Source organism: Helianthus annuus, chromosome 11 (assembly GCF_002127325.2).
Source record: "Helianthus annuus cultivar XRQ/B chromosome 11, HanXRQr2.0-SUNRISE, whole genome shotgun sequence".
Taxonomy (NCBI): Eukaryota; Viridiplantae; Streptophyta; class Magnoliopsida; order Asterales; family Asteraceae; genus Helianthus; species Helianthus annuus.
This window is the reverse complement of record NC_035443.2, coordinates 10,935,161-10,951,589: the sequence shown is the minus strand read 5'-3', so window position 1 is coordinate 10,951,589 and position 16,429 is coordinate 10,935,161. Positions and strand designations below refer to the sequence as shown.

Genomic DNA, 16,429 nt, shown 5'->3' with positions numbered 1-16,429 from the left:
GCATGAAAAAATACCGATTGATTGATACTCCTCTTTTGGCCTGTTCTGTTTGCGTTCCCGGTAATACTTCTCCAAACCAAGGTACTCCTCTGTGATTTATATAAATTCTTGTTTGTTTTATAGGCCTAACATGATCATAGGCTAATCTGAGTAATGAGTGTTCTACAGCCGCTCAAAAAAAATCTGAGTAATCTACCAAGGCCCAAAAGTTATTACCAGTTTCAGTGTTGGTGGTTAATGGTGGGAGGTGGGGTGGTGGTTGGTGGTTAATGGTGGGGGGAAACAGAAGAGAAAGGTGGGAGTGGGTGGGGTTGGGGTTGGGGTGGGGTTGTTTTGTTTTTATAGAGTGGAGAAGATGAAGGGTAATTTTGTCATTTCACATCCACTTAACGGAGAAAACTAACGGACATCTACTCCAGGGACTATCCGAGTAACAAACTGTCAAACCACATCGAGCACCAGTATAATTTCCAAAAGTTGAAGACTATAGGTGTTATTTTGCGAAACCACAGGGACTATCTTAGCATTTTACTCTAATTTTGATTTGTGCTTGTTTAACAGTGAAAAACTAAAAGGGGCCAAAATTTAATAATAAAGTACTACGTGGTCGTCTTTGTATACGAGTATATATAATGGAATATTCCTTCTTCCATTTCTCACTTTTAGCTGTGACTATCTACCCTCATGGAAAGTTGGGGGAAAAATAAGCAAGGTGATTAATGGAATTATCTTTATAGCGTGTTGGTACATTTGAAAGGAGAGAAACGTTGTGATCTTCGAAGACGCTCAATCTTCATACGCTAAGGTTATGGAAGATATTAAGGCTTTGAGATTCTTTTGGATTAGAAACACAACAACTTTCAAAAGTATATCGTGGAAAGATTGGATTGCCTTTTCTTTGTAATCTGTTTTGTTTTTGTATTGCGTAGCTTCTTGCTACTCAGTCAAACTCGGCCTAAGATAGACTTGTTAATAGTTAGTTATTCAAGCTTGAGTATAATTTGCGCTCAACTCGTTTATATACGAATATTTATCATTATAACTTTTTTCATATAAGAAAATATATATCATTTTAGCTATTTATATCATAATTTTATATGTAATAATTTTAACTATGTGATTAAGAAAAATAATTATTATATTTATACAAATAATATGCTTGAGTTTCATGAGCGTACTCAAATTTAATATATGAAGCTTTTGATTTCCTTTCCTAACGCAAACCTAATGGATGGCGGTCTATTGGTAAAGACAAAGCCTTTAAATACCTTAGGAGAGGAAGGTATTAGGTTCAAGTCCCACAAACAATGGAAATAAAAGAAATTTGCCGTTAAAAAAAAAGAGCCGCATGCTTAAAGTTGGTGTCACATGAGATACACAACTATGAATGTGTTCCACAGTATCCAAAACTCACTTTGTTTTGTCAGTATATTTGAGTCGAACAACACCGGTTCACTAGACATTTTCAAAGAGTGACACAACTAGAAAAACATTGGACCGTCGTATGTTTTTTATTTGGAAATCCTAAATGCAAACAAAAACTTTTAAAACTATAAGCCTTGACAACATTAGAGCATTCACAATGGATCCTTTTTATTTATGTAAATGTGTTAGTTATATTATAAGAAATGGTTGTTAGTGGTTTTGATCCGAAGACACTAATCACTATTTTGGAAAATGACAAAAGAAAATGTTTTGTGGTTTTAGTTTCACAGTTCACACTAGTGGTTATGATCGACTAATGGGTTTTGAAAAACATTGAAACCACTTCAAGAATTCAGTGGATTTGTAATTAAAGTGGTATTATTTTAATATATTTTTATATAAAAATGAATTATAATAGTTATTTTCCCTCTATTAGTTAGGTTTTGTGAATTAGAATCTACTATCGTAGCTTTGAAAATAATTAGCAAAAACGTATTTCATTTCAGCCCGTTTACCAAGTTTTGATTTGTTAGCAAGAGTTACAATTCGATTTTTTTTTCAAATTTCACACTTATAGTTTTTGTGTTTTACACCTTTGTCACAAAACATTTTTCATTTTTACTCTAACACTTTTTCACTTTCAACTTTGGTCTCATACACTTTTCATCTTTTGCAAAGTTGTCGTTTTACGTTTTAAACAAAAAATTTATGAGTTAACACACTGCAATGCGCATGTGTGGTTCAAAGTTTTTACGTTGTTTTGTTTGGCGGTTTAACAACCCTATCGCAACGAACGAGTCCTAAGTCGACTTAGTTATTCTTTTATATGTTTTACGTTTCAGTATAATTTATGCAAGTTGACACGCTGCAACGCGTGTGCGTGGTTCAACGTTTTGCCTTCTACTTTTAGTTCGGTTTAACAGTCTCGCCGTAAAGCACGGATCTTAAATACTAGTTCACTTTTAATACCCAACTGAAGTTTGTATTATTTACAAACCTAATTTCACAAATACTGAATTTAATATTTAGGTTACTTATTAAACATAGCATTTTATTTTAATTAATTTTTTAATTAAACATAGTATCAACCAAACCCCTCAACCAAGCTCCACTCACACATTTTAGACATTTCTGAACGAGTAAAAAGTGTGTCTGGGTGGGACCCACGTGATAACACTTTTTTCTTAACCAAATCCTACAACACATAGCTTTATATTGATATAGATAAATAATAACAAGTGGCCTTAGTGTAATTATGTGAAGGGAAAGAGTAAAATAGAACCACCTTGAGTTATAAGAACCATAAGAACTAGGCATTCAAAAGTTTTTTTTTTTTTTTTTAAATCTTAAAAATCTTTAAAAAATCATTATTGCCAGCAAAAAATAAAAAAACAAAGAGTTAATTACTGTTTTTGTCCCTGTGGTTTGTCAAAAATCACTATTTCAGTCCATTAGTTTAAAAATTGCGATTTCAATCCATGTGGTTTCACTTTTGTAACCATTTCAGTCCACCTCGTAACCATTTCAGTCCCTGTACTTTACAGAATAATGGATTGAAATGGTTACAAAAGTGAAACCACAGGTACTGAAATGGTTATGAAAGTGAAACCACAGGGACTGAAATCGCAATTTTTAAACTAATGGACTGAAATAGTGATTTTTGACAAACCATAGGGACGAAAACAGTAATTAACTCAAAAATAAAAAAAAATGTCACATGCAACAATTTACATTGGATGTAAAAAATTTACATCGTTATAAAAAATTACATTATGCATAAATAAAATTTACATCGGACGTAGCTACCGTCTCGACAATTTTTATAGATGTGTTTATAACATTCTCATCTAGATTTATGCAAAAAACGATGGTCCCACTTAGGGATGAGCTCGGTACCGTCTGGTACTGAACCGGTACCGGTACCTCAAAAGTGGGTACCGGTACCGAATATACCCGGTTTGGTACCGGTATCGGTACGGTACCGGTATTTGAGGGTAAAAACCGGTAAATACCGGTACCGAAAATGCTAAAAGTCGGTACCGAATCGGTACCGAAAAAGTACCCGGTTTGGTAAATTCGGTAACGGTACCGGTTCGGTACCGGTATCGGGAACGATTTGCTCATCCCTAGTCCCACTCGCGCATAAAGTAGAAATTCTCATAATTTTCACAACTCATGATAGTTCTTAATTGAACCAAATCCATTACGTGAATATAAAACTTGTGATGGTTCTTAATTAAACCGAATCCATTACAATTCAAATATGAATGCTCTTACACGACATTTTATAAAGTTGTAGTGGTGAGAACTTTTAAATAAGAGTTAAATGTCATTTTAGTCCCTTTTGTTTTGACCATTAAGTCAGTTTAATCCAAAGGTTTCATTTTTTATCTCTGGGTCCAAAAATGTTTCACCATTGTCATTTTAGTCAAGTTGGTTAACTTCATCCATTTTTATATTAACCGGAAGGGCAATTCGGTCATTTTATATGGCTGAATTGTCCTTCTAATTAACAAAATTACATATAAAATAACCAAATTTCTCTTCCCATTAACAGAAAAAATGGTTGAAGTTAACCTAATAGACTAAAATGACAATAGTAAAATCTTTTCAAACGCACAGCCAAAAAAATAAAACCTTTAAATTAAAGTGTAAAAATAGTCTAAACCACATGAACTAAATTTCATTCAAGTGTACCTATTGGCACACCCAAATGCCTATATGCAAATCAAAAAGGGCTTTTTTTGTCTTATATGCACACCCTGCTGTGTCGAGCTGTGGCCAAAGCGCGGCGTTTTCGTCCGGTCAACCAGACAAAAGACTGATGGGTGTCTGACGGGTCTGTTGACTGGATCAAAACGCCGAGCTTTGGCCGCGTTTTGCTCCAGTCAACTAGACAAAAGACTGACTGGGTGTCTGATTGACAGGACCAAAACGCGACGTTTTGGTCCGGTCAACAGACCCGTCAGTCTTTGTCTGATTGACCGGATCAAAACACCACGCTTTGGCCACAGCTCGATACTGGAGGGTGTGCATATATGACAAAAAAAAAAACTCTTTTTGGCTGATTATCTACGCACCAAGTCTCCCACTAAATAAAAAACAGAAAATGGGACCTAACCGCTAGAACATTCTATTCTAGTACAGTATAAATACAACCCATTTCCACTTGGAAAAGGGGTACCAAATTGTACAATTAGGGTTTCTACTTTCTATTTGGGTGGGAAACAGAGAGGCGGAGATCGGAAAACATGGGTGGAGGTAATGCTCAGAAGTCCAAGATGGCCCGTGAGAAGAACTTGGAGAAAGCTAAAGCTGCTGGCAAAGGTACAACAAACATCCTGATTCATCAATTATGATCTATGTAAATAACTGATTATTTGTTCAATTTTTCGCAGGGAGTCAGCTTGAAGCCAACAAGAAAGCTATGAGCATCCAGGTTTTCTTTTGATCTGTTATTTTGACTTTAAATTTAAGTTTTCAGTAGCTAAAAAGTGAAACGATCATGTTTTGATGATCGGATTTGTGGAAACTAGTTATGTAGTTGTAATTTTGTAGATCTGTTGATATGTGTTGATAAATTTTGTTGAATTACTTGCTGCTATGTTGTTTTACTTGATTCTGTTCTAGTCAACTTTACTTTTCACCTTCAAATTAGTATAGATTTTTGACTCATTTTCCAACTTAAGTACAGGATTAATGGTTGATTTGCGATCGGAAAGTTCTAGATTCTTGTGATTTTAACTGTTTTTTTGAGTAGAGGATTTGAATTTAATTTGATTTTTAGTTGGACTGTTGATCCGCACGCGGCGACTTGAATCCGTAGGAATTTTCTTTGTAAAAATCGAGTTTTTTTTGTTGGAAATCGAGTTGTAGCCGACAGAGAATAGAAATATAGTTTGACCCTCCGACTTGATGTGCACCAAAAAAAGGGTTTCGAAAATGGAACCAGTTTGTAACCCAGTACCGACCCGCCATAGGAACTGGTTTGGAACCGATGGTAACCGGCGGGTTGGAACCGGTTTGATAACCTATGCAGTTAATATCGGTGATATATTGGTTATATCGGTCCCCTAGTAAAATATCGGTCAGAATATCGGTACCGATATTATAGGCGATATTTGACCGGTCACCGATATTTGGCCGATATAACCGATATATCACTGAATTATTGGTGTTAAATTGCTATATATATAAATTCTTCATGATATAAAATTACCGATATCCCACTGCGATAACCTATATCTCAAATATCGGTCCTTGATCGATATCCGATGTTTTACCGCATTAAGTGCATAGTGTTTATGAAACCGAATTGTAAATAGAACCATATTTTGACCTTAGGCCTAGAGGTGTACGAGAAGACCGGATCTGGCTGTAACCCAAAACCGACCCGGCATAGGAACAGGCGGTTTTGGACGAGTTTGAGAGTCCCTTTGTTGAAAGCGGATTGGAATCGGTTAAAGCTGAACCAAGCTGGTTGAAAAAACGGGACCTGGTTTGGAACCGAACCCAACCCTTTTCCACTTGAAAAAAGGTTTTGGGCAAAAGCGGTTTTGACTTCCGTTTACCAAAACTGAACCGGTTTGGAACCTCTACCTCTTACCAAGGCGTTCTATTTCCGCCACTGTTTGCCTATAAGTTAAGCAACTGCTATTATGCTGCTGGTGATGAGAATATTTATTGAGATCTTATTGTGGTTTATAAATCTGATAATGTGATGCTTGTTCGATTTCAGTGCAAGGTGTGCATGCAAACTTTCATCTGCACGACTTCGGAAGTGAAGTGCAGGGAACATGCTGAAGCAAAACATCCGAAAGCTGACGTGTACGCGTGTTTCCCTCATCTGAAGAAATGATAACAGATGTTGTTTGAAGGTTTTCAAGTGTGGTTACTGTCAAATTGTGCTTGAAATAGTATGTTTATAATATCATTAACTCATGTTGGTTGTTATCATTGTGGTTTAAGTGTTGGTAAGGACACCTGGTTCCATTGTTTGGAATAATGCATAGTTCTTAAGACACTCGCATGAAAATTGGTAATTATAAAAAAAAGGCAAATTGGATTTAAATAATCCTAACTTTCTCAATTGGTCGATAATAATCCCAACTCAGTTATTTGCTGATAATAATCCGAACTGGTCCACTTTGGCCGATAATAGTCCGCCGCTAAAAATAGCTTAACGGAGTTAAGTTTTTTTTCCAAATTATGAATCGATGTTTTAAGGATTTTGTTCAGAACGAGGATACGAGTCGATTTATGTAAAACTTATCTTGAAACGGTGCTCCAAACGGTTTGATTTTTGTTAATTGGAAGTTTAAACACCCTAATTGAAGCATCGTTTTCGTTGTTTGGGGTAGTATTCGAGGCAAATTTTATTTCAATTAACTTGTATCCTTGCTTCAATCAAAAGCCCTAAACATCGGTTTGTAATCCGGAAAAAAACTTAACTCTGTTAAGCTATTTTTAACGCAGACTATTATCGGCTAAAAGTGGTCCGGTTTGGATTATTATCGGCAAATAACTAAGATGAGATTATTATCGATCAAATTGAGAAAGTTGAGATTATTTAAGTCTAATTTGCCAAAAAAAATGATCTGGGCGGCCCTAGTACTAGTATTATAATGTAACTCGAACTATGAAACAGGTTTAACTCAACCAGAGGTGAACAAAAAAAAAAAACCAAACCGAAAGTGTCTCCAAACCCGATCATAAACCAATGAGGCTGGTTTGGTAAAACCGGTACCTGTTTCAAACCGAATGTTGGTTATCGGAACCTATTATTTTCCACTGCAAAATCCGGTTCCAAACCTGAACTGGTTTCACAATGAATTGGCAATGTTGATCCAAACTGTACTGGTTTAGGGAAAAAATAGATGATGCACACCTCTAAAGTTCAAACCCAACTCTCCTCCGTTATATAACCTTTTATTTGGGCTCAAACTCAAACAGGCAAAAAAAAACCTGGTTAACAGATTAATTTTAACTGCGGTTAGTAACCAATTATAGAGATTTAATATAGAAACCAGTTAACAGAAAAAAACCTTAAATTTCCGGAAAAAAAGGCTAACAAACCGGTTAATAAGTTGAAAATAACCAGTTAAGGTGATTAGCTGGATTGGTTAAAGTGATTAATCGGACAGATTAAAGTAATAACCGGTTGAAATAATAACCAGTTAAAGTAAAAAAGTTGAATTTAACTGTTATTACTGGTTAACCGATCCTATTATGGAAATTAACCTATGCACTTCTATATAGTCTCTTTACATATATGTATAATTGAATATATATGTATAATTGAATCAACTTATATTAATAATCTAAACAAGTGAACCTTCTATATGACGCAAAATATCACAGCATATACAATAAATAAAAAGTTACAAGACTACATTCATCATCTTAGAAAAAAATATATATAAGAACATTAAAATGTCAATATTATTAATATGCACATGTGCATATACGATACGGTTTTGTAACAAATTATTGATGCCGAAAGCCAACCAATTCTATCATGGGCTTTTTCCTAGGGTTTTTGAATACGTAAAACTAAACATGTTAAAGAGATAGAAATCATGTCAAAGAGACAATGGCGGGTAGCATAGGGGTGAAGGCTGCGATTTACTAGATTTCGACTGTGGTGTCTGTGACACAATAGAGAAAATGCGCATCGTGTGCTTGTAGGTAGACAAAGGCTAGAACAAGACATTGTTCTAAGTGAGTTGTTCTAATAAACTATTTTTTTAATATAATGCAGATAAATATAATAAACCATATTTTAGCTTTCATAATTTGAAGTTAATAAGTCTAATAAAATTTAGAATGTTATATGTATAGGCAAAAGATCAAATACAAATAATCTTAACATACTAAACATACAAATTGAAGGAAAACCCAAAAAGACAAGGTGGCATTTTTGTAATTACCACCAACTATCAAAGTTACAACCAAAAATACCTAAAAAAACATAAATTTTTTTTTTAACATTTTTTATTAAAAAATCGCTACATTTCGTTAGCAAAAAAAAAAAAAAATTTTTTTTTGGCTGCTACTAAAAGTAGCGATTTTTTAATAAAAAATGTTAAAAAAATAAAATAAAATAATTTGTGTGTTTTTTTTATTTTTGTAGATTTTTTTAGGTTTTTGAGGGTTTAGTTTTTAGCATTTTAGCTGGGGGGGGGGGGGGTTAGGTTTTTTTTAGGTTTTTGGGGGTGGGGGGGGTTAGGTTTTTTTTTAGGTTTTTGGGGGTGGGGGGGGGGGGGTTAGGTTTTTTTTAAGGTTTTTGGGGGGTGGGGGGGGTAGGTTTTTTTTTTTTTGGGGGGGGGGGGGGGGAGGGGGGGTTTAGGTATTTTTTGGGGGTGGGGGGAGTGTTAGGTTTTTTTAGGTATATTTGTAGAGTAACTTTGATAGTTATTGATAATTACAAAAATGACACCTTGTCTTTTTGAGTTTTCCTTCAATTTGTATGTTTAGTATGTTAAGATTATTTGTACAAGAACTTTACCCTATATGTATAACACAAATTAACAAATTTGTAAACGTTAATAATTCAGGATATAAGTTATTTTTAATAAATTAGTTGGAAAATGAAAATACATATACTAATAAACAATATAATATTTTATTTATCTTTGGAGCTTCCGAAAAAAAAAAAAAAAAAAAAAAAAAAACAGAAGAAGAAAACAATGCATTACATTGTTCGTGACTATTGATGCACGTTTTAAAAAATCTTTACCATACAATGTCAGTTTGTTAATGGAAAAAAATGTTAAAATAAATAATTTACTTTTTTTTCTTTTTTCTTTTTAAACCATACAATGTCAGTTTGTTAATGGAAACAAATAATAAATAAATAATTTACTTTTTTTTCTTTTTCTTTTTAAATTGCTTATCCTAATTTTAGTATCTTACAATCACTAATTTTTTTTAGTATGAAGAGGAAAAAATCACTCAACTTAGTTTTAGTATGTTAAAGTTTAGCTTTAAGCTTTTTAAGTGACATTAAAAATTTTATATAAGAAAATTATATCATCTTATTTTACTAGTTTGAAAAAGTCACTAATTTTTTTCTTAGTATGAAGAGAAAAAATTCACTCAGCTTAGTTTTAGCATTTTAAAGTTCAGCTTTAAGCTTTGTTAAAGTAACATTATTATAAGGTGGAGATACAATAGAAAGTTTATTTGGCTAGGAAGGATAGGAAGTGATCTTGACAATCCATTAAGTTAATCAAGTGCTAAGATTAAATCAGGGAAATTGAAAGGAATAAAAGAGGCGCGTGAGTTTGTTCAAGGGCATTCTAGTCAATCCAAACCAATAGTTTCTCTCTCCTCCAATCCCCCCCATCTTTTAAACGTTAATAACTCTTTCATACGACATTATTTTTTTATAAAAATTGCACCAAAAAAACGAGCGTATTTTTATCTTTAAAACGAGTATACTATTGCTATATTTTAAAAAAAAATTTAAAACCCAGTTGCGTAAAACGCAATAGAAAAACCACCAGCTACGTAAAACGCAATGAAAAAAAAAACCTAAAAAATAACATTTTTCTAAAACGCAATGCACCAAAAACACAAAGAAATGACTTATTTGTAAAACGCAATGGCCAGAAAACACATAGAAATGTCTTATTTGTAAAACGCAATGGCCAGAAAACACATAAAATAAGTTTTACCTAAAACGCAATGCACCAAAAACACAAAGAAATGACTTATTTGTAAAACGCAATGGCCAGAATACACTTAAAATGTCTGTTTTCTAAAACGCAATGGACTGAAAACACATAAAAAGGTGTTTTACCTAAAACGCAATGCACCAAAAAACACAAAGAAATGTCTTATATGTAAAACGCGATGGCCAGAAAACACTTAAAAATGACTCATTCTAAAACGCAATGGACTGAAAACACCTAAAAAATGTGTTTTACCTAAATGAGCCAATTTATGGAAAATTAATTTTTCTGATGCGTTTTTAGTACAGCAATTTAATTGAAAAAAAAAATTTCCGAGCTGATCTTACCCCAGCCAGGGGCTCTGCCCCTTGGACCCCGCCAGGGGCTGCCACCCCTGGGACCCCGCTACCGGGGGCTGCCGCCCCCGGAACCCCGCAAAGATCGTAAAACGCAATGACTAAATCAAAAACCCAGATCATGAAAATGAAATTAAAGAATTTCTTACATGAATCGAAACCGATTTCTTCATCAATTGACAAAATTTGAATGATAGAAACACTTATCAACGCTCGAATCGAACGAATCGAGTGATTATCTCCAAAATCACTGGAAAAAACGAGATTTTTTTATGAAATTAAACTGGGTTTTCTTCAAAAAAAAGCTGAAGAACACGTTGATCGGGTTCTGAATCATTGATTGGTGATGAAAATCGCACTATAATGTAGTGATTATTGAGATAGAAAATGAAGAAATAGTTGAAGATGGTGGGTTTTGAAAATGGTGAGTTTTTGAATTTACTGGGTTTTGAAAAAGGAAGAAGAAGGAGTTGGATTGACTAAAATACCCTTTCTCTTTATTTTAAAATTTGCACATGTCATAATTCTATGGCTTACTATCCTTTCTAGCGAAAATTAACTTCCTATTTGATCTTTTCCCGAAATTTATATCATCTTATTTTTACTAGATTGAAAAATAATATATTATTATTATTATTATTATTATTATTATTATTATTATTATTATTATTATTTTTTGTTTGAGTGGTTTTTTTCACATAAACTATAAAAAATGTTCCAAAAATAAACGTATTTACTGTTATATGATGTAATAATAAGTAAACATCATTAACGAGCGAGATGTAAAATATTTTTTTCTTCATATGATACTAGGTTAGAACCCCGTGTATTACACGGGTTGAATAAATACAATTTTATATACAAAATAATAAAAAAAATATCTTTAAAAATCTCGTTTATTACACGGGTTAAATATGCAATTTTATATTACCAAATATTAAAACAATATATATTTAAAAATCTCGTTTATTACATTAATTGAATAAATGTAATTTTATATATTAAATAATAAAAAAAGTTATATCTTTAAGAACCTCGTGTATTGTACGGGTTGAGTAAATTTAATTTTATATATTAAATAATAAAAAAGTAACATTTTTAAGAACCTCGTCGAGCTGAGGAGCGAGACTAAGTTCGACCGTTAGGGAGACTAAAGCGGGAGGTTGTGTTATACGGGTTGAACACATGTAATTTTATATACCAAATAACAAAAAGTTATATCTTTATAAATCCTATGTAGTATATGTATTAATAAATCTAATTTTATAAACTACATAATAAAAAAAAGTTATATTTTTAAAATCCCGAGGATTACACGAGTTGCATAAATGTAATTTTATATAGTAAAAAATAAAAATGGTATATCTTTAAAAAACCTCGTTTATTACAAGGAGGTTGAATGAATCTAATAAAAATTTATATCTTAAAAAAATTAACGGATATACTCCATATACAATGGACGGGGGTGATTGTGATGATTGTTCTTATAAATGTCACGTAAACATAGGCTTTTTTTTTTTTTGAACGGCAGATTTGGATCACTGACGGACCACTGGAGTATTGTCGTGCCACCAGCAGAACCACACGATCATATCCATCTCCACTAGGCAATAATGCCTATACACCAATTCAGGAGGAAACCCAATAAATCTGGGAAAACCCCCTTTGTGGGAATCGAACCCATGACCTAATGGTCATAAGCCTTATCTCACCCCCAAATACCACTAGGCTATAATGCCATGGGTGTCACGTAAACATAGTGATATCCGTATTTGAGTTGAGAATTGAACACGAAAATATAAGTATAGAACCAATAAACACCTTTTAAACATTTTTGAAATAGGTTCTACCCTTAACTATTTTAGTTTAATAAAATAAATAAATCATTTAAATTAACTGAGTTAGGGCTAAAGAACATAACTTGCAAGAGTTTGCAAACATCGAGTATATTTTCTGTAATTATTGAAGACAAAGGACATAGTTTGCAATAAGTGACATACATAAAGGACGATTTTTTGTAATTTACTTTATTTTAAAATATTGTATATATTATCTCCTATATGAGTTGTTTAAATTTATATTAAATTTAATTGTTTAATTATCTTTTAATTGATATTAGTTATCTATAAAAATAGACGGGTTTAATGAATGACACGTGTCAAAAACTTGGTTTTCTTTTATTATAGTAGATAGATTACGAATTTATACTTTTAAATTAATAAAATTATGCATGTTCGTGTTCATTTCAAAATCAACAAATATATTAAAAATGTATAATATATTTGCACACAATATACAGAAGATAATAAAAATTAACGAAAGAGAAAACGAAATATTATTTATAATCATTTTATGTATGAAATACAAAATAACTAATACGAACACATTAGCATGTCTTTATTTTATGACCAACGTCATTGTTTATAATCATTTTATGTATGAAATACAAAATAACTAATACGAACACATTAGCATTTCTTTATTTTATGACCAACGTCATTGTTTATAATCATTTTATGTGTGAAATACAAAACAACTAACACCAACACATTATCATTTTTTATTTCAGAGATATTAGATTTAAATAATCTTAATTTTCATTAACGGGTGGATAGCACTCTCAATTTTTAATTTTTATCATATCACTCTCAACTTTTCAATGGCTGATTCTAAACACACCCCCCCTCCCCTCTCCTGATAACACTCTCAAACTAACTGAACACTAACTTAGTTAGTTTTTTGCTGATGTGTCAGTGTGTGTTAACGTGACATTTTGGTGACGTGACAGCTGATATCAGCAAACTGGGTTATTGTTGAGTAAGTTTTAAAGTCCTATCGGCCAATAGTGAAATTCACGGTTATTTAAATTCAATATCTAATTATTTTGCGGCCAACGTCCATCTCTCATCTCTGTATAAAATAAGAATTGTTGGTACGTTTTAAACAGCAAAAAGATAATAATAACAAATCACATATTAAAATCACGCGCTTGCATACAAACAGTTATACTCAGCAAACCCGCTCCTCTTCTCCTCCACGCAACCTTCTCTCCGGCGAACTGTAACCGTCACATTCCGGCAACTTCTCCGGTCACTTCCTCAACCAGTACACTTCTCTAAACTCCACACTCTAATTTCATCCTACAACTCTCTCATTAACATTCTCATAATCTCATCACACCTTTTCAATTTGTAATTTGATCATATTTAGGGTTTACAACCGTCAATTTTGATCCGAGATGTGATACAATGGTGGCTAACGCATCATCACGGCTTCCGTCTCCGTCGAAACCGAAGCGTTCGCCGTTGTCACCTTCCGATGCTGATAACAACGGTTATTCTCTGCCACGTGGACCGAAATATAGAGAGGTTAGTTCACGATACTTGTCTTCTACTACAATGACGTCATCTTCATCGTCGTCGTCGTCGTTGTCGGTTTCTTCTACTACAACGACGTCGTCTTCGAATTCGATTTGTACGCCGATGAGGCGGTTTCCGTCGCCATTAGTTTCGTCGACGACGAATAGTAAACGAGCTCAGTCTGCGGAACGGCGTCGTATTGCGACTCCATTAGTTTCGTCGACGAATCTGATGACGCCGGCGGTGGAGATGAGTAGTAAACGAGTTCAGTCTGCTGAACGGCGTCGTATTGTGACTCCGTTAGTTTCGTCGACGAATCTGATGACGTCAGCGTCGACGGAGAATAGTAAACGAGCTCAGTCGGCAGAACGGCGTCGTATTGTGACTCCGCGGATAGGCGAGATGATGGCCGGTGAGAAGATGTTAACGAAAACGCCGGTGAGGAGTTTATCTGTCTTGTTTCAAGGGAATTCGGTTGCGTGTCCGGCAAGTAAGGTGTTGTTGAAGTCGTATTCTGGTGGTTCTAATAATAATAACAGACTCGGTACACCAGAGAGGAAGGCTGCGACTCCTGTTAAGAAGTTAGGGGATTCGAAGCCTATTGATCAGCAGCGGTGGCCGGGGAGATTAAAAAAAAAGGGTAATTGCACGGTACCCCTGACCGCGGAAGGGATCTCCCTTCCCAGTTCACCACCCGACAAGGATCCCTGGCGGTAAATACCCATAGCCATCAAAGAGGGGTAAGAAACATGTTTCAAACCCGAGACCTCAAGTGTCCTCGGTCCGGCTTTAAAGCGGGTGTCGGTGGCCACCAAAGTGGCACTAATGGGAATTGAACTTGGGTCTCCATTGGAGAACCCAAGTCACTCCACCACTAGGCCACTTGTGGTGGTTGGCCGGGGAGGGGAGTTTGAAACCTAACAAACCAGAGATTAATAGGATTAATAAAAGTGTTGATAAGCTTTTTAGTGATTCTGATAGTTCCGATCGTGCTGTTTCGGATGTGGAGAGTGTGTCCTCTGTTAGCACTCTTGGTAGCATCTACGGTGCGAAGCCTGGTGCACTTATAGTGCCGACTAGATATAGGCAAGATAGTGTTAATCGTCTCAGGAGAGTACAATCGGAGCCTGTTTCACCTCCGTTGTCCCAAAACGATAAGCTACCTTCAGTGAATAGGTGTCTAAAATATGGTCAATTGAGATAACGATGTATTGTATTATTGTATATTGATTGAGAGATTACAAGAGATTATAAATAAGAAAACAAATTACATCTAATACCCTCTAACTAATGACATATTATAACCCTAGCTCTAATACGCCCCCTCAAGCTGAGGTCGGGGAACGACTTGCAGCTTGGATCTGAGAAAGTTGAAACGATCAGTAGGAAGTGGTTTTGTGAAGATGTCCGCAATTTGATCTGTTGTAGATATAAACTTAACTCGTAATCCCCCTTTAGCCACCTTCTCGCGAACAAAATGATAATCAATTTCCACATGTTTGGTACGAGCACGAAAAACAGGGTTCGAGGAAAGATAGGTGGCTCCTAAGTTATCACACCAAAGAACTGGAGGAGAATCAGAAACAAAGCCAAGTTCTTTCATTAATGATTCAAGCCACATGAGTTCAACAACCGTATCACCAACCGCTTTATATTCAGACTCTGTGGATGAGCGAGAAACAGTCTTTTGTTTACGAGCCATCCAAGACACAAGATTGCAGCCCAAGTAAATGGCAAAACCACCAGTAGAGCGTCTATCAATTGGGCAACCTGCCCAGTCAGCATCAGAGAATGCAGCAAGATGATTCCATGAGGTGTCAGTAAACGCATGAAGAGTGGAACTGGAATCATGCCTAATAAGTAACCCATAGTTGACGGTGCCCTGTATGTAACGCAAGATGCGCTTAACTGCGCTCCATTGATGTTCAGTGGGAGAGTGCATGAACTGACATACCCGATTAACTGCAAAAGTGATATCCGGTCTAGAAAGTGTTGCATATTGTAAAGCACCAACAACCTGACGATATTTGGCCGGATCCGAAAACTTGGGGCTGTCATCCGGAGTTAAAACAGTGGAGCCACTCATGGGAGATGGGACAGATTTAGCCGCCGAGAGGCCTGAGCGGTCAAGAAGTTCAAGAAGATACTTGTGTTGAGAGAGGATGATGTCTTTTCCACGTCTAATAATTTCGAGACCCAAAAAGTAATCAAGATCTCCCATATCTTTTAACGCAAGTGTAGAACTTAGAGCAGAAATAACATGTTGAATGGCAGCCGCATTGTTCCCAGTAACAATAATGTCGTCAACATAAACCAGAAGGTAAAGGACTGTTGTACCATATTTGTAGATGAAAAGAGAGGGATCAGTTGTAGATCCCGTAAACCCCAAATGCCGTAAGGTGGAGGAGAGACGGGTAAACCAAGCCCGTGGAGCTTGCTTGAGGCCATAGAGAGATTTATGCAGTTTGCAAACATAATCAGGGTGAGTACTGTCCACAAAACCCTGTGGTTGTTTTAAATAAATTGTTTCCTCAAGTTGCCCATGTAGAAATGCATTTTGCACATCAAGTTGACGAAGTGGCCACTGACGAGTAACTGCCAAGGAGAGAACAAC

At 35.0% G+C, this 16,429-nt stretch overlaps 2 protein-coding genes across 2 annotated transcripts; both read left to right on the top strand.

Annotated features, from left to right (window-relative positions):
• Positions 1-4,554: 4,554 nt before the first annotated feature.
• LOC110914471 (uncharacterized protein At2g23090) lies at positions 4,555-6,448 on the top strand. Its single transcript, XM_022159261.2, has 3 exons — positions 4,555-4,752; positions 4,824-4,864; positions 6,164-6,448. Exons 1-3 carry the CDS (start codon positions 4,677-4,679, stop codon positions 6,281-6,283), a joined length of 237 nt encoding a protein of 78 aa, XP_022014953.1. The 5' UTR covers positions 4,555-4,676; the 3' UTR covers positions 6,284-6,448.
• Positions 6,449-13,398: 6,950 nt separating this feature from the next.
• Positions 13,399-14,709, top strand: LOC110914480 (QWRF motif-containing protein 2-like). Its single transcript, XM_022159267.1, has 2 exons — positions 13,399-13,561; positions 13,667-14,709. The coding sequence occupies exon 2, from the start codon at positions 13,705-13,707 to the stop codon at positions 14,530-14,532; it is 828 nt and encodes a 275-aa protein (XP_022014959.1). The 5' UTR covers positions 13,399-13,561; positions 13,667-13,704; the 3' UTR covers positions 14,533-14,709.
• Positions 14,710-16,429: the final 1,720 nt, after the last annotated feature.